At 36.4% G+C, this 18739-nt stretch overlaps 4 protein-coding genes across 5 annotated transcripts; 1 reads left to right on the forward strand and 3 right to left on the reverse strand.

Annotated features, from left to right (window-relative positions):
- Positions 1–1475: 1475 nt before the first annotated feature.
- On the reverse strand, positions 1476–2597 carry LOC147290533 (uncharacterized). The gene is made up of 2 exons (XM_086237812.1): positions 2101–2597; positions 1476–1653 (listed from the first exon to the last, which is right to left on the reverse strand). Exons 1-2 carry the CDS (start codon positions 2595–2597, stop codon positions 1476–1478), a joined length of 675 nt encoding a protein of 224 aa, XP_086093938.1.
- Positions 2598–4045: 1448 nt separating this feature from the next.
- LOC147290534 (uncharacterized) lies at positions 4046–7243 on the reverse strand. The gene is made up of 6 exons (XM_086237758.1): positions 6987–7243; positions 6088–6153; positions 5373–5447; positions 4760–4889; positions 4566–4691; positions 4046–4420 (listed from the first exon to the last, which is right to left on the reverse strand). Exons 1-6 carry the CDS (start codon positions 7157–7159, stop codon positions 4277–4279), a joined length of 714 nt encoding a protein of 237 aa, XP_086093884.1. The 5' UTR covers positions 7160–7243; the 3' UTR covers positions 4046–4276.
- Positions 7244–7796: 553 nt separating this feature from the next.
- On the reverse strand, positions 7797–11685 carry LOC147290535 (alpha/beta-Hydrolases superfamily protein). The gene is made up of 10 exons (XM_086237158.1): positions 11217–11685; positions 10552–10688; positions 10295–10468; positions 9798–10034; positions 9600–9700; positions 9440–9512; positions 9285–9353; positions 9038–9145; positions 8457–8582; positions 7797–8277 (listed from the first exon to the last, which is right to left on the reverse strand). Exons 1-10 carry the CDS (start codon positions 11539–11541, stop codon positions 8083–8085), a joined length of 1545 nt encoding a protein of 514 aa, XP_086093284.1. The 5' UTR covers positions 11542–11685; the 3' UTR covers positions 7797–8082.
- Positions 11686–14097: 2412 nt separating this feature from the next.
- LOC147290536 (3-methyl-2-oxobutanoate hydroxymethyltransferase 1, mitochondrial-like) lies at positions 14098–17621 on the forward strand. Of its 2 annotated transcripts, none has more exons than XM_086237479.1 (5): positions 14098–14695; positions 15155–15361; positions 15453–15599; positions 16668–16721; positions 16812–17621. In XM_086237479.1, the coding sequence occupies exons 1-5, from the start codon at positions 14282–14284 to the stop codon at positions 17061–17063; spliced, it is 1074 nt and encodes a 357-aa protein (XP_086093605.1). In that variant the 5' UTR covers positions 14098–14281; the 3' UTR covers positions 17064–17621. The 2 variants fall into 2 exon arrangements, with proteins under 2 accessions (XP_086093605.1, XP_086093606.1); XM_086237480.1 differs by having other exon boundaries at positions 14431–14695; positions 15139–15361.
- Positions 17622–18739: the final 1118 nt, after the last annotated feature.

Genomic DNA, 18739 nt, shown 5'->3' on the forward strand with positions numbered 1-18739 from the left:
GTGTGTCGTACAGTCACAATTAAATGTGAAGTTGAGACTACATTAGCAAATTTTCAAGATAATATAAAAGTCTGAAGGGTAATTTTGTCAAAACCTTATAAATTTTAACTAACACTCATCATATGTGAGCCAAAAGACAAAGATGTCAAATGAAAAAGGCTCAAATCAAAAGGACCAACATATTTGTGACCTAATCTAAAAAATTACATTTAAATTTAGTAGTTCAATTGAAATATTATATGGTCTTCATGCTATACCAAAAAATTATTGAGATTTAATATTTAATCCTAATTTTCTAATACAAATAAGTAATTTCCCTGCCATTTTTATTTCATTTTGGTAAAACTTAAGCAGAATATTCGAATCCCCAAATAATAAGCAAAGAGGATGAAAGTTTATTCTATTTGGAGGATGAGTGTAAGAAACAAGATTATGGAATACACATTTCGTATGCTCAATATTTAATCATTGATAATGAAATCTTCGCGTTTGGGAAAGTGGCCGGTATTTCGTTTTCTTTCCTTCATTACCAATCTTGACTATTTCCAACTTTTTAATTTGAAATTAATTTCTTCAGTAACCAGCTCATCCAATCTTGAAATTGCGTTACACTAGTGGTTAAGAAAAGTAAGAAAAAAAAAACAAAATTATTTTATTGTATATGTGGAGCTTCACTCACACTCATTCCTTGTATATAATATTGTACCGTACATGACGTGCCACAATATTATAAGTATCGATCAGTATTGTGCTAGGGGGTTGTAAGCATATGGGCTTGGGGCTGGGTCGGTCCACTTAAATAGTAATTGGGCTCTGGGTCTAATGGCTATAGAGATTAAATAGCTAAGCTAATTTTGGCAGTTTTTATGTAGAAAGCATTTTTGCTGGATAGCCAGTTTTTGTAAATTTTTCTGCTAAAAATATAAGTGCTTCTTTGCCTTCTTGTAAATAGAAGCGCTTTTTGAAAAAAAATCTATCAAGTGCTTCTGCTTGAAATACTAAATTCACTTTTAGCTGTTTCTACCATATACTATCAAATTAAAACACTTTTAGTCCTAAAAGTATTACCAAACAAACCCTAGGCCATGTTTTACCCATGTCATTCTGTTTTTTTTTTTTTTTTTTGAATTAGGGAGGAGAGGGAATCGAACTTGGGTGTATGGGGGCAGGTCTATGGCCCTTCCAACTGGGTAACCCCAATAACTGCCCCATGTCATTAAGAATACAAGAATAAAATGAGGATTTTAATTATATATATAGTACACCAAGTAACGTACAAATTAAGCTTACATGTATCATATTTATATTGACATTGATTTGGTACAAACTTTGGTTTCATTTCTTTTGTTTTTTCTCAGTCAGAGTCAACGTGTACAAGTAAAAGGATTAATAAGTACAATGCCAAAGGAAGGGAAACTGTGCATTCATTATGTTAATCATATACGCAATTGAAGCTTATTGTAATTAAAATTAAATTAGAAGCTGGAGAGGAATTGCATTTGCTTGAGAAGAGGGGTTAGGGTTTCCATGAGTTTCTCACAGGGATGATTGTGAATTCCTTCATATGTTGTCACCACGATGCTTGTGTCTTTAGACAGCCTCTGGACTTGCTTTTTCACATTGCATGTGTGATGTGTGCATCGATAGTAGCTCCTGTATATGACCATCCATGATTCATGTGATAAAGTGATCGAGAATCAAATTGAAGCATATATATGGTAGGACGTCGGGGTATTGAACTCAGCAAAATGAAGAACACTAAACCACAAGTAAATGCATGCCCTAAATACTTCATTATATATCATCTCTAGCTGGAGATAGATTATACAAAAACTCCACAGATAAATTTTTGAAACATTAGCTTCATAATATTGTGCACACAAGTCATAATTATGTGTGACAATATGATGTATTGATTGTCAATTTGTCACACATTAGCTAATAGCTGGAGATAGATCATACAAAAATCATATTGGATTATTTATAAATTCTTAAAACATTAGCTTTGTATTGTCACACAATGAAAAATAGGAGTTTTGGATTCTAGTTCCCAGTTTCATACGATTTATTAGGACCATGCCAGTACTCGAATGGGTGTACCTGGGATATAAGCTGTTCTTGACAGATTTCTGTCCATATTTTCTCCAGCGAAAGCCATCATCAAGAATATCATCAGCACTCCGAGTCTGGAATGCAAACCTTGGGCGGCTCACTTTTCTCATTACATTATTCCTACCACCACTTTTCCTTTGCTTACCCTTATTCATCATCATGTCTTCAATATTTTGATCAGCAGAGGCAGAGGCAGCAGTAATTTCCACCATAGCTGAAGAGCTATTACTAATCTGATCATGACTGAACCCAAACCCACCAGCAGCTGCTTGACCAGAGAGAAGGCTGATCCAGTCAATATCTGGAAAGACTTGATGATGAGGCTGATCCTCCAAAAGAGGAGGAGGTGGGTTCAGTGAGGAGGATGGGATTGATATTGATGATGAGGGTGTGAAGAGGTAGGGAGGGTTTTGGGGTTGCAGTAATAGTGGTAAGGATAGTGGTGATGAGGAGGTTGGAGGTGGATTATGCTCTTGGCCTTCCATAATTAATTGGAGAGGTGCTTAATAATTTGTTGTGAGATTGATGGGAGAGCAAGTGAGAATATTGTTTGATAATGGAAGTATATAAATAAAGGGTGGGGTTGATCATCAAGAGTTTAATTAGGTGGTGGAATGAAGCTAGGTGAGAAGAAGTTGGACTGACCGACATTACATATATAGGAGAGAGAGAGAGAGAAAAACAGTTGGTTAGGGTTGAAATTAATGTTACACATGCATATCCACGAGGGTGCATAATAGTGTTTCTAATATTTTCTGTTTATGGTGCACTCGCTATTCAGTACGTACTCTAGGGGTAAAGGCTGATCGAAGCCAACTACATCTCAACTACTTTGGTTCAACTGCCCTTTCAAGTGAAAGGAGGAGGAGGCGTGCCTCCACGTACATATCGTTAGCATCAATGCATGCACATTTCAATTGCATGCTCTCTCTCTCTCTCTCTCTCTCTCTCTCTCTCTCTCTCTCTCTCTCTCTCTCTCTCTCTCTCTCCGATGGGTATTTCTGTAATTTTATATATTGGGAAATTTAGGACACATGTTCAAATTGCTACAAAATTTAGTTTGATTAGATACTGTTTACCTTACCAACCTAACACCAAGTACCATTTGTTGCCAACACTATTTTTGTATATGTGACCACAACCATCCTGAAGACCGAGTACCAACGTGTAGAGATGGCAATTTCTCGAGTCAATGTGATGAAGCAAGGAAAGGTATAAGTTGTTATATATTTTGTTGAGGAATATTGCTATTTCCATTTTTCTTTCTACTTTCTCTCCGATCTTTTTCTTTATTATTCTCATTTTGCAGTGTAGTATTATGATTATAACTATTTATTTTTTAGATTATTCTTTAAAAATAATCTAGCTCTGCAAAAAATTAACTAAATTAGAAATCATTTAGTCATGTAGTTGTTTAATCAATTAATACGTACTAATACAAAAAATATAAGGTGAACTTAATTGTTACCAATTTAAAAAATAAACAATTTTAATTATTAAACTACACTAGGTAGAAAGGAGAAGGTACGTAGCATTTTTCGTTTTTGTTTATCTTTTGAATTTTAGGATGTTACTTTATATTTCTAATAATATGATATGTATTAATATATTTTACATGTATCATAATATGCCATTTATAATGACATTTATCATTTTAGAAATAAAAAAGATAAAAAAAGACAAATGCCGAGACCTTGCATGCCAGACGAGATCTGTGTCTAAAGGGCGTCATCCCTACGAAGATAATATAATCAACTATCATGTCCATTTCAACCTTCTTTTGATGGGTCTAGGACTCTAGGGTCATTCCTCAGATACTAATTGTCGCAGCCATTAGGCACTACTTTCAACACTATTGACTGCATGGATAATTCGAACGGTCACCTAGAATGATTTCCAGCCTTACAAGACAAAGCACCATTACCAATTGCAGTAAGTAAATATATTATTGCAGGAGAAAAAGCGTAAAAATTGCATGGACAACCAGCACATCCAAATCAAAAGGCCAAAAGTAACAGCTTGATGCATCAAATAACTACTCAAAGGAACAAATTCAAAAATTCAGATTCTGAGCCCAGCTTCAGCCTAAGATTCTCTATGTCAGGTTTAACTCTTCAAGCAACAGTCAATTATCAATTCTTTCGACTGAATTGCATGTCTTGGATCAGCTAATGATCATCTTGTTAAGAAATTCAGCTTTCTCAGGAAAATACTCCATCAATTCATCCTTGGTCACCCAAACAAAATCCTCACACTTCCCAATGTTCAACTTGTTGGTTGCAATCACTTGAGACTTAAAAAAGAATTGCTGGCAAAAAGGGAAAAAAAATCAAATGCAACTCACTAATATTCATTTTTTGCTAATAGGAATCATAGGCATAACACCAATATACATTTAATATTTATCGGCTAAATCCAGTGTAAGACAGAGAAAATGATTCCCAAAAGCATACCTTATAAGATAGAGAATCTGGCTCATTTTCTGTTGGCTGAATAACCATATGGGCCATGGGAGCATTTCCAACAAAATATGTGTGGGACAGATCTCCTAGGACAGATTGTAATGCAGATTCTGCACACTGAAAACACATGGGATTTATGGAAGAACAAAAAGAAGGAATATATAACACTATATAGCAGCTGTCACCTTTCGCAATGTCTCCTCAGACTCGTAAACCTTTTCTGGAAGATGCCAGACTGGCTTCCCAGTAGGCGACCCATGTGTGTTGCCATAGAGAAGAAGATATAGTCTTCTGTCGAGTGCTCTCTGCAATGACCTAAAGAACAAGAAAATCAACTTTCATAAGAAGAGGCTAGATGTAATTAATATGATAACTTACAATCGACTAGAAGAAGCTAGGGTTGCTTCCTTCTGTCCCATGTTTCTTCGTCCTTACCAGTGTTTGTAAATACTTGCATAAAATAATTTCCTAACAGATACCTCCCCTCTATATAATAGCAACAATATAAATTAAACGATAAAAAAAACTCATTTTACATAAATCCAAAAGGAAAGAACAGCCAATTAGAAAGTAACAACCAAAAAACTATCAATTATAATCGCTCAAATATCCAACAGCTAGAAGTAAAGGACAATTATATATCCATCTTCTAATTTCCAAGAAGATTTTAGAAAAGGTTTATAAAATGATATGCAGATCCCACAAATTTATAAGCAAATAAGAATTTTCAGGTATTGTTTTACTTCAAACAAAACAAAAAACTAGACTCGTATATATCTTTAAAATGAAACTCCTTACGTCCTATCATTCTTTTTGTCAGCTTCAGTGATCCTTGGCGCCGGTACATAATCAATTTGGTAGTCGCCTTTTCCCCTGTTGACCAAAAGTAAGTGTCATACTGAAGGAGTAAGAGTAGATACTATTTGCGATTCTCTTGTGCACATCTTTATATGTGTGAATAACGTTTATATAATAAACCAAACAATTGCATGTGAACTTTATCAATTGTCTTCGATGGGGCAATTTTGTGCATATATAATTTCAGTGTTGCAAATAAGAACAGAATGAATGAATTGAAAGGTGCTTTTGTAATGGTGGTTTGGTTGACTCGTGAATGCAAATCACAATAGAAATCGGCCATTAAACAAAACTTTCTAAACAGTTTTGCTATGTATAGCTAAAACAACTAGGATGAACAAACTGTTTAAAGAATGCATATCAACATTTCAAAGAAATTTCAACTATCTATAACTTGCACAAGGACCAGGAACAATTGAAATTGATAAATAGTTGGACCGCATTCGTGGACACAATATATTCCAATGCACAGACTGGATATTTAAGGCTGAAATGAAGATACTTAGCTAAATTGGCGAATGTACTCCAGGATGAATTTTATTGGTGAATGCCATGATGTGTTAGCTTACAACAGAAGTCAAATGCAATGTAGTTGTGGCAAGTCTCTAAGAACAAAAACCCAGATGAAGTAGATAACCTTTAAATCAAACTTTACCTTGCATTAGACTTGTCTAGAAGTTCATCTGGATACTGGCGCCGATATTGCTGTCGCCACCGAAACCTAAAATCCCAAAGAAAGAAAAAGAAAAAAACACACATGCAATCTCAGTATGAGCTACTCTAAACACATCATTACATACCTAACCAAATTTTACAAATTTAGGTACTCAGTACTCTAGTTAGTAGCCATCACCATAGTGCATTCATCTAACCAATAAAAAAAAAATTTTAAAAAAAATTGCAGTAATCAGTCATTTGCCCAGGACCTGCCACCCGTGCTAAGTAAATTAGAAAACACAGGAGTGGAAAAAATTGAACTAATTTACTCGCCATTCATAACCATGTTTTGTCCCATCTTTTGAAATATGTAAAGCTGAGCTCAGCCCAGCTCAAATCAGCTATAGACCATATAGTTTCTTACATATAAAGTAATCAAAATGTTCAATTTTTTCTTTCCTTTCTTTTCTCAAGCTTTCTCTTCAACCAAACATTACCCTCTTTATCCAGTTGTCCATAAACCTATAGTGATTTTTTTTTTTTTTTTTTGGTCAATAGAAATTTCATTCAAAGAAAGCCACAAAGGCAGCCAGCGACAACAAAGAGAAACAAACAAGAGAGGCTACAGGCCCAGGAGAGTACGAAAATAAAAGGGATAGAAACACCCAACAAAAGGAAACCAAAATGACACAGAGAGCACACTCAGGTCCAACATCTTCAGTTGGGAGGCCACCCAGAGTTCAGTTAGAGCTAGGAGGGCAAGGGAGGCCATCTCTTGAGAGAACACCGACCAGGGAGGATGGGGGTCGAATGACCCAGTTGTCCGGGCACATCCTCTTTCTAGCAAACAGCGAGTAAATGGGGAGAGAGAGAGAGAGAGAGAGAGAGAGAACTTACGAGAACCCCTGAAAGGCATAAACGACGGGGTCGATTTTGGGAATAACAACAGGCAACCTCTCGAAGAGTACGGACGCCACGATTTTCTCGGGGGAGGAGGAGGAAGAGGAGCTTGTGCAGAACCATCGCTTTTTCACGAGACCCACACCCAACCTTGTCATTCTTCTCTGCATTCTCGATCTACAACACAACTCAATTAAGTGGAATTTTTGCCAAAAACCTAAAGCCCTTGTTAAACCCAAAAATCACACTCAGTCTACACTGTTGCCAGTTTTTAAGGGTTTTTTTTTTTTTTTTCAACGAGGTTTTGTTTATTTCATTATTTTTATATTTACTTGTTATTATTATTATTATTATTAAATATGATTAATAATTGTATTGCTTTATAAATTAAATTGGGAATGCAACGCATTATTCTATGCTCTCTCACCACTTGGACTAGTATCAAACACTAGTATACAATTTGGATTGCTTAAATAATTGAACAAAGCTCGAACCACGTACTTGTTAGAAGACTCCCAAATGATGATCTGAGAGTTCGTTGTACAAATGTATTATAATTCCAAACCAGGATTATGTAAACACCTTCTCGTTTAAATCAAAGTTGATTTGCCTTTTTCTTTATGTTATAAGGAAGGATTAAAAGGTAAGAGGGGATTCGATCTTTGATCTTCATTCTTGGATGTAGGAGTAAATACTCTTAATCGTTAGAACTGCAAGCCTCCCACAAGTCGATTGTTGTTCAATGTAAAGGACTCACATGCCTTACGATATTTCTCATAAGATCTACCGTTGACAAGGGCTGTGTTATTCACTAGATTGTGCGACTGCAAATTTCAAATAACCAAATGAATTGCATCCCATCATTAACGGGACACAATCGCTTATTTGATACAACCTCGAATTTACTTCAAAAAATGAATCCTCATTCAAAAGAAAAAGAAAGTTTCTAACATGATATACAAGCCTCAATTTGAACTCTATGATATAAATAGACCGCCGCAGACTTTTTAGGCCACCAATCTAAATTATCAAGGAAATGGAAGGTGATTTAAATCCAGATAGCACAGAACTTATGCCAGAACTGTAATGGAAATCAGAACAATGGCTTCCTTCCATCTAGCATTCCCATCAAATGCTCAAAAACCTGGCTCCCTGAATCGCGCAGACCAGAATGCATGAATTCGTTAGTTATCCACAACCGAATCCCTGCTATCTGCGAAGCTGTTTCCATGACCAGCTTGAAGTTAACAAACATATCTTCGTAGTAAACAGCAGCTGCAACAGGTACCTGTCATTGTTGACAGAAACAGATTTTACACACAAACAGACGAAACTGTTGATAATTCACATTACATGTCCAGTCAGAATGGAAAACATCATAGGCTGCTAGAAAGTTTAGATCTCCATGTGAAAACCTTATGGCCAGTTACTATTCAAGAAGATTAACTTCATATTAAGGCAGTGTACCTTGTTACTCTTTAGGGCAGTGATGTCATAAAGAGGAGGCCAATCCTTCTTCTCAGCCAGTATATGAGCAGCACCTTTGAACTTCCTTAAGGCATGAATCTCATCAAACATCCATGGGAAGATCATCTGCAGGAGCAAAAAACCCAGTTTGTGCTTATAAGGTAGTTAGTAGTCAAAAGCTGCAAGCAACAACATGCAGGAGGCCAGGTCCAATGTACTTTAAAATTTGCATTAAGACACACTCTATATGCATCACAGCTGTAGGTCTACTGCTTACACAAAACATGTCAGTTGACCCTGTAGACTGGTGCCAAGTGTCTAGCAGCACAAGGTTTTATGCCATCATGCAAGCAAATCATGTATGCACATCTAGATATCCATAAGGCAACACTTTAAAGTTCATGACTCCCCTTAAATATTCTACATCTCACATGTGGCAGATCATTTCCATCCATGAGATATCTAATGAACATAATATCTGAATAAATCATCACTGATCTGTCTGATAAACTTGTATAACTGGATGTAAACACTATGGCTTTTTGTCATTTTGAAATGAGAATGTCAGAGCCTATGCCTACCTCTCCTGTGAAAAATACTGGACGACCTTCTTTTGCAGCCCGGACTGCATCAAATTTGCCCTCATCTTCAGCCCTTATTCTCTGAGCAGACCACCGTGATGAAGCACCCTTCAACAAATAAATAACAACATGACTAGACGAATAATGAACAAATGAAAAATAAATAAATAAACAACCAATGAAGAAGCTACAGTTTCAAGAATATTAAGAATATAGTTCTTAAAATTAAAGAGATCAAAGCAGTTACCTGACAGTATATGGACTCATGCAGAAGAGCATAAAGTGGATTTGTATCAAAAGCTGACCACTTCTCAAACTGCACACATGGAATGGTTTAAAGTTGATACCAGTAATATTTGAAACCTTAGATTTAGCATCAATCAAAAGCAGTTATTTTCTTACAGCATCCAAGAAGTAATAGCTGATTTCCTTTCGTGCTCCTGGAACTATTATAGGATCCCAGACCCTCTCAAACCTATAAGTTGAATGAAAATATAACTCACTTGAAGAATGATAAAATTGTATCATAATAAAATCTAGGTTTGAATTCATTAAGCCTTACATGTAGTGTAAGCGCTCAAAACCAGCACTGGTTCCTAAGCCAGAAAGACCAAGCATTTGCAATCCCTTTGGGGTTAGGATACCCCCGGATGGAAGATGCAACTGTACAAAAAGAAGGGTGGGTGGGGTTGATTTCAAAGATCAAGCTTAATTCTCAGCATTAGGAACAACATCAAGAGCATATGTTCTAGACCCTCACCCCGCCTCCCTCAGATTCTGACAAATAGTTAACAACTTCACGAACAATCTCAGCATCTTGAGGATACCTTTTGTAGTACTTCTCATTCTGATGTATAATCTGTTCAAAGCATGCTCTATACACAGCATCTGCAGTGCATCCATTTCCTATTGGAGGGATTCCTCCAGTTAAAAGGACTTGTTTTAGTCCTTGCGGTGCAAAACTCAAATAGGTTACTGCACAAAAACCACCATAGCTCTGCACAAGGAAAAAGAACAAGCTGTAATTCTTGTTAAGTCGTACAGGCTACAGTGCACCACAAGCAAATTATAAGAAATGAAAACACAACATGAGATCTACAGCTTCAAATATGTATAAGAAGAATAATGTTGAAAGTGTGAAAGAACTCTTGGATCTTAAGAATGCTAGATATTGTTAGTAAAAGGGGGAGGACAGTCATGCTATAGTTGAAAGATTACATGCACACATAAATACCAAAAAGAAACAGTAATTAATACCTGACCCAAAATTGTCCACGGTCCAGCATCAGGAACAAGACGTACTCGAATAAACTCTGCATCATTTACTATATTATTAGCTCGAAAGTGTTTTAAGTAGTCAGCCAGATCCACTTCAGACTTCAGTTGCAACATAGATGAAGCCGTCAAAGGAGTTGATAAACCTGTTCCTCGCTGCAAGTAAAATGCATCAGCAGGAGAATAACAAATAAGGTATTGACAGAAGCTTGTAATAAGATATGCCTAAATAACCATGCCTGATCCATCAATATAACCCGAAATTCTTCAGATGCTTTACGTATCCATCCACTGGCTTCAGTTGGTCGCGAGCACTCAAATCCAGGTCCACCTTGTAGAAATAATAGGTACGGCAGCGGTTGCTCTTCTTTACCAACTGCGATATAAATTGTACTTTATTAAGGGAGTAACAGAACCAGAAACATGACTATAAACAGGAAACTCAAATGTCTTGTCTGCAGAGAATGTGAGCAATATGCAGAATGACACTACTACCTCCTCCTCACTAACAGAGATTTCATAACTAAAACAGTTTGCATTATCTGATCATTCATAGGCAGAAATTTAGTTCACAATTTTACTATTTTCCTTCGATTATTTATTTTAGTTACTAAATGTAGCCGGGTTAATCTTAGTTAGTGGCGTGGATTCAAATCGCTCTTTCAATTCAAAATAGTAATCAATGTCTGATTCTTTCGCTTTCCTCCATTTTCTAAGTAACCAAACAGAGGCAAAGCACAAAAAGGTCAACCACTACACTAAGTTCATTAACTTCACGAACATATTAATCACTTTAATTCATAAACGATACATTACATAATTCACTTCAACACCAATCAAACACTAATTAGAAGATAATGACACGAGTTAAACTTAATTAACGATCTAATTGAAGTTTAATTACCTGCAACAACTTCGCGGGCGAAGACTGAGATCTTAGACGAAGCCTTACGATCAACGGAGTAGTCGAGAGGCACTGTGAAGCGGTGGTCGCGGAGACGGAGCTCCGGCACCGAATACCACTTCCCGGCAACGTGGTCTGGCGAGGAGGCTCCGGCGGCGTTAGGGACTGACATGGCAGTAACTGTACGGACTGAGCTCCGGCTGTAGTGGAAGCAGCGAAGCTTGGTGATGTGAAAGAGTGGAAGTGTGCGAAGAGAGAGAGAGGGAGAGGGAATGCGGAGGAGGAGTGAGTTTATCAAAGAGGGTGGCGCGTAGGTTGCCAGCATTTTGGGGGCGACTGTGGGAGGGTCAGGGTGGTTCTGGTTGTGAACACGTGGCGCGATCTGTTGGTTATTTTGGGGTGGAGCGAGATGGGTTTGGATGATCTGGGACGTTTGATATGTAGACTAAATGGTGGTCAAGGTTTCAATTGCCTTTTGGACGCACGGATGTCAATGCAGAAGCACGTTCGATTGTGTAAAGCACTAAGCAGTGGATTGTGCGCTCATCAAACAAAAGACGAAGTTTGTTTTTACTTAAGTAATGCTAATATTAGTGGCCAAAAAAAAAAAAAAAAGTAATGCTAATATTAATTTGAGTTTTTCATTTTGAGTTTGCTGGGCATATGTTAGTTTCAGTTTTTATTTTGAGTGGGTTCAGTTTTTATTAGTTTTAGTTTTTATTTTAGGTAGGTTGGGCTTATGTTAGGGTTGGCTTTCTAGAAAATTACTTATTTACCTGTAAATTAAATTTGTATGTTATAATGGTTTTAGTTAAGTTTTTAGTTTTTCAGTATCTTAAAATTAATACACTTTATTTTAATAGACAATTAATCCACTACCCTTATATAGAGGATCTTTCAGTTAAGTTACACTTCGTTTTTAGTTAATATGGTATGGATTGTGGGTTCATTTTGTATCGTAGTTTGATTATCGAAGTAACCTATTTTCTAAGCCTCTATACAAAATCACTTATATAAAAAATTAGATAAATAAAAAATTATTAAAACATTTAGTTGTGATCGAATAAATAAACGAATATAGCTATTTTTCTAAATACTTGAAATTATGCTCATTTAATCAAATGGTTAAACAATTTAATCAAGTTTTTTTTTTTTTGTAAGGATGTCCTTAAATTAAGTCTTAGAAAATCGACAGTTTCGATCACTAAACTACATCGAAGTGGGTCTATAAGTCATACCTCATCATGCCTAAAATGAGGTATTACCTTAACCAAATAGCTCTTAATGTAATTTTAGGGGTAATTACAATTTTTTTTTGTTTGAAAGGTAATTACAATTTATCCACTAAACTATTTTAGGGGGTTGGCACTTTACCCCTAAACTAATTTTTTTTTTTTTTTAACACTTCATTCCCATACATGTCTCGTCAAACACATAATCTCATTTTGTAAAAATAATCAAATGGACCATTATTTTTTCACACATGACTTTTTCTTTGATCCCACGTATGCAAAACTAACGAAGAAGACTATTTTTAATTAGGGTTAAAGGTCTTCTGTTTGACAGAACATAGTGTCAACTCTAAAGGTACTGTCAAAAAGATTATAGTGGGAGCAAAGTGTTAACCTCCATAACTTGAGGGATATATTGAAATTAACCCATAGTTTTATAATTATCCTTGATATTTTTTTGGCCTTTACATTTTTTTGGCTATTTTTTCTCCCCAACTTGTTTTTATTTTTATTTTTTTCTCTATTTTGTGCTTATGCTAATTAGACAGTTACAATCGCAAATTGTGATATAGTTACACCTATAAGGTTGAATTTTATACTTACTTAGCTAGCTTCTTAAGTATAGACTGTATAGTCAAGCTATAAACATAATTTTGTCAAAGCACATATACAATATAATTATATAAGCATAATTAATTAATTAGAAAATTAGAATTAAATACAAAATATCAATAGTTTTTCAGTAAAGCAGTAAAACACTAATTTTTTTTAGTTTAGGTACTAACTTAGAGCAAGACATTTTGGATTAAGTCACAAATCGGTTTGCTATACATTTGTGATTATTCTAAATTCATAAAAATTCAAAATTTATAAAGGTTTAATGCTTTTAATTTAGGTTTAGGGGATGAAATCCTATAACCCAGAGACTAAACAAGTTTAAGCCTTACTTGAAAAAACAACAAATCAATAAAAAAGTTATGACTGTTAGACAGTTACAACTCGTTATAACTATGTTTTTAAAGTTGGTACATAAACTGAAATTTAGTATCTAAAAACTAAAGTGAAATGACATAAACGTTTTGATAGTTAAAATGAAAAACATTACAATTTGATACCTACCCAAAAAAACATTGCAAGTCAACGGACCTTTAATTAATTAAGGTACTTCTCAAAAAAAAAATAATAATAAAGGTACAAACCCAAGTCAAACTACATACACAGAATGTTCCAAATTGAGATTTTATTAAATTTTAAAGAAGTTTGTAGATTTTATAAATTATATAAATTCTTATTAATTTTCATAAAATTCAAGAGAAAAATGCTAGAATTCTCATGACCTTTGTTATTTGAATAAAATCCACCAAAATCTATCAAAATCCACCACTTAATAAAATTCATTAAAATTCAAGTTAAAAATATCTAAATTTTTATGAAATTTATTAAAATTTAAATTTAAAACACCTAAATTTGATTGGATTTTAAAATTCATCAATATCTAATTAAGTTAAGAAACCTAATAAAGTACAATATATGAATATAAGTATATAACTGTGGCAGCAAAATGTGGCGCGTAGATAACATTTGTCACAAAACAAAACCAACGAGCCACCGAGTCCCAACGTACGTTGTGTCAGTCAAACGTCAAACAAACCCAAGAACAACAATACAAGTACACAAGTAGTCAAGTACACAACCTTCTCTCTCTCATTTCAGTTTGGTAGTAGTGTCGGTTTAGGTGGCGCAGCCCAAACGCCTCCCAAGTCCCAACCCATTCTCTCGTCACATAAACCCACAAACCCCAATCTCTCTCTCTCTCTCTCTCTCTCTCTCTCAATGATGGCATTGCTGGCCGCCGCCTCCCGAGCCTCCTCCCTCACCCGAAGCGCCGCTCCGATCCTCCGGTGCATGAGCAACGTGCCGGAGAACACCGTGTACGGCGGCCCAAAGTCCCAGAGCCCAGACCAGAGAATCACCGTGACCCACCTGAAGCAGAAGCACAGGAAGGGCCAGCCCATCACCATGGTCACCGCCTACGACTACCCCTCGGCGGTCCACCTGGACTCCGCCGGCATCGACATCTGCCTTGTCGGCGACTCCGCCGCCATGGTCGTGCATGGCTACGACACCACCCTCCCCATCTCCCTCGACGAAATGCTCGTCCACTGCCGAGCGGTGGCGCGTGGCGCCAAGCGCCCGCTTTTGGTTGGGGACTTGCCGTTTGGATTCTACGAGTCCAGCTCCACTCAGGTACAGCATGAATGGCAGATTGTGTTATTAAATTGATTTTTGGGGGTTATTGTTTTCTGGGTTTATTTTTATTTGGGGAATTGATGATCCCGATGGTGAAAGTTGAAAGCTTTAAATTTTGGACTAGAGGTTTTCGTTTAATTTTTTTAACAACTAATTGGAGCACTGTTGGATTCTTGTGAATGAGGGTGATTTGTTTGGTTACTGAGAAAGTAAAGGAAAATGGAAAGGGAAGAATATGTAGTCCATTCTTTCGTTTTTTATTGTTTTTGGTTGATGAAATTTATAACCCAGATGATGAAATAGTTACAGCTACGAGCTTTTCTTACAATTTCATAGCAACCAAGCAGAAACAGAGCTGTATTGAATAGTTGTATTGAGAGGGTGTTTTGTGGATTGGGTTTGCATTTTTATAAGTGAGCAATGGGTTGGTGATGTTGCAGTTTCAATTATGAGCAGGCTATTGATTCGGCGGTGAGGATCTTGAAGGAAGGAGGAATGGATGCGATAAAATTGGAAGGAGGGTCACCTTCGAGAATTACCGCGGCCAAATCTATCGTGGAAGCAGGAATTGCTGTAATGGGGCATGTGGGACTTACTCCTCAGGCCATTAGCGTTCTCGGGGGTTTTAGGCCTCAGGGAAGGAATGTTGCTAGTGCTGTAAAGGTCTGTATGTGCATGTGTTGGTAATTCTTTTTCTATTTGGGTTCGCGTGTTTGCATTGTTGTAACGATGTTGTATTGGATTCTATGTGCAGGTTGTGGAGACAGCACTGGCTTTGCAAGAAGCTGGGTGTTTTTCTGTTGTTTTAGAATGTGTACCTCCACTTGTAGCAGCTGCAGCAACATCTGCTCTTCAGATTCCTACCATGGGCATTGGAGCAGGGCCTTTTTGCAGTGGGCAGGTTAGTTGATTACGTAGTCCTGTTCGTCTTGGTTGGTGAATATGCCTTAGATGCTTGCGTGTGTAATTCCTTTTGGTGCTAATTAGATATTAGCATCTTTGAGAAAGTTTGGTTTACTAGGATATCACTCTACTTTATATGATATGTATGTACTGTAACTTGAACTTTTGCTTGTAACAGAACTTTTAGGCATTTGCGGGTGGGAAAATCAAAATCAATTTTCATTGTTCCAAATTTTAAAAGTTGTATTACTTTTTAATACTGTCATCGTGGAATATATTGGAATCTGATGTAACAGGTTCCATTAGTAGTGGTGGGTAGGATTAGCTCAAGACTACTAAATTTGAGCTCGGGTTCAAGCTTGGAACAAGCATAGAACCAGAGCTTGAATTACATATTTCTCTAAGGGATCGCTTAAATATATGACACAAACAAGCCAGTGGCTTTTGGCTCGGGCTTGGTTTATGAGGCTCAATTTTACCAAGCCTCAAAATGAGCAGTATTGTGAGCCTCTCTACTCATTTGCAGCCCTAATTGGGGGATTTTCATAGAAAATACCATGACAATGTTTTCTGATCTAGGAAGAGTTTCTCTTTGCAAGATGCACTGGAAGCTTGCTTCACTGTCAGATCCTAATTTGCAGAAATCCATGGGATGCATATATTCCGCAGGCATATGTTGGTTTATTTGTAAGAATTATAATGTTCATATGGATCTAGTCTAGAATTTTTGCCGTTCTTTGTTTTCTTTGCTGTTTGTTAGACACTTGTTAGTACATTGTGCACTTTCTTTGAAGCAATACCTTGGAGAAACTACCTCTGGCAGAACTCTAATGTGTCATGTACCTTGGAACAAATTGAATTTTCCAGACTCCAGAAAGTTCCTGAACAAGCTGATGCCACCATATTCTTTTTAATCTTTTTGGCATTATATTTTCCTTCAACTGCTTTGCCCTTGTACCTTTCACATTAAATTAACTGATATTTTATAGCTTTGTCGTGTTATTTCTTTGGGACATGGTTTTTCTTATTTCTGGCGCACTTAACTTTTTTCCCCCATATCACGCAGGTGCTAGTGTACCATGATCTTCTCGGAATGATGCAACACCCACATCATGCCAAGGTTAACTCAACAGTTGCATCTCTTTAATATGCTGTTTCTCTATACTTATATGGATTTTGTTTAATCCAAGAAGCACCACACATTTTGCAGGTTACCCCAAAATTCTGTAAGCAGTTTGCTTGCGTTGGAGATGTCATCAACAAAGCTCTATTGGAGTACAAGGAAGAAGTGACTAGTGGCTCATTTCCTGGCCCTGCTCACAGCCCATATAAAATCAATGCCGCTGATGTTGATGGCTTTTTAAGTGAGTTACAAAGGTTGGGTTTGGACAAGGCAGCATCTGCAGCAGCTGAAGCAGCTGAGAAGATGAATACAAACGCATCACCTGGTGGAGGCAAGTGACTCGTTGGGGAACACCCAGCTTGATTCAATTTTAATGCAGGGCTCATGGTAATTGGTTATTACCATTTGGTTGAAAGCTGCACTATGAAGTGAATGATTGAGAAATGAAAATGAGAAATATTTATAATGTTTTGCATTGTCTTAAAAGAGTCTATTGGAACAGAGTCCCACCTTCCTCTCCCTTTGACATTTCTCTTTGTAACAGTGAGGTATCCAAAATATGCCATTGGGTTCCATTTTGAGTTGCAAAGGAAAAGTTATTCTTGTTTAAAGTTGTGTTTAGAATTTGGAAGCTACTTCAGGAATAAGATTTGAAGCCATTTCTAGATTTATTCATGATCTGAGAATAAAAGTAGCACTACTGTAATTTTTGTACTTTAAACTTTTTGAGAATGCAGGAGAGCTTTTTCATATTCCACATTTCTTTGGACAAATAAGGGTTAGAATATTGTTATTTGCGGTAGGGATCTGCGGCAATAAACAAGTGTTTTTAGGGGTGTGCAATGTGTCTTGTGGAATTTTTGTTAGTTGGCTGAATTTGGTGAATAATGGAATAGAACCTAGAATCTGATTTGGGTGTGAAGTTTGAGCCAAATTTACAGACCTTATGACATTGTGATTGTGGTGTTGATCTCTTATTAAACATAAAAGAAAAGCCGGAAAGGAAAATAATTTTATAATAATAATATTCTCTTTTTATTATTTTCATTAATCATTATATAACCCTGGAAATGTTCTATTCTTAGATATTCCCGCAACATAACCATTTTATGTTGGCAAACTATATGGGAGTTTATGTTCTATTATTATAAAGTCAAGTCAAAGACTTGCATGTTTTACCAAAAATTGGTTTACTTGAAAGACCTTTTTATAACACAATTTACTGACCAAAAAACAATATTTTTAAAGATAAAACTGTAAAATAAAACAATGCTGTAAAAGTAAAACAAATAAAACACCAGCAGATATTATGCAATTCACACTCATTCAACACTCTATCTCTTCAACTATGACACTTATCATGGATAGTGGCCTAGTGGGAAATAAAATTGATATGTCTGGGAGAGCGTGGCAAGAGGTTAGTTTCTTATTATAAAGTCAAGTATTCCCTTCGGTGTTGAAGGCTTGGCCAAATTTAGGATTACTTCAAAAAACCTTTGTAATCAAGACTCTTAATACAAAAGCTTTAATGTTTTATAAGATGAAAATTGTAAACAAAAGAAAAATTATAAATACAAGAGAGATTTATTTCCACTTAAGGCACATTTTGATAGAATTAGAGCATCCAACCCAAAACCAATTGGCAATGGGTGGAGAGGCCCAAGACTTATAAGCACATATGTTAAGCTCTAGTTTTCCGATGTGGGACATTGCTCAACATTACTCTCAACACGCCCCCGCACGTGTGGCGATATTTTGAGCCTTACACGTGAACAAATTGTATTGGGTGACGTGGGAGCACGTGTGGCCGTTGGGCCTTACACGCGGATAACCAAGCTCTGATACCATGATAGAATTAAAGTATCCAATCCAAAACCAATTGGCAATGGGTGGAGAAGCCCAAGACTTATAAGCACATATGTTAAGCTCTAGTTTTTCGATGTGGGACATTGCTCAACATTACTCTCAACACATTTACTAACCCGTAATCGGAATGAGCATAAATTGGAATTGGA

Source organism: Dryas octopetala, chromosome 3 (genome assembly GCF_963921425.1).
Source record: "Dryas octopetala chromosome 3, drDryOcto1.1, whole genome shotgun sequence".
In the NCBI taxonomy this organism is placed as follows: domain Eukaryota; kingdom Viridiplantae; phylum Streptophyta; class Magnoliopsida; order Rosales; family Rosaceae; genus Dryas; species Dryas octopetala.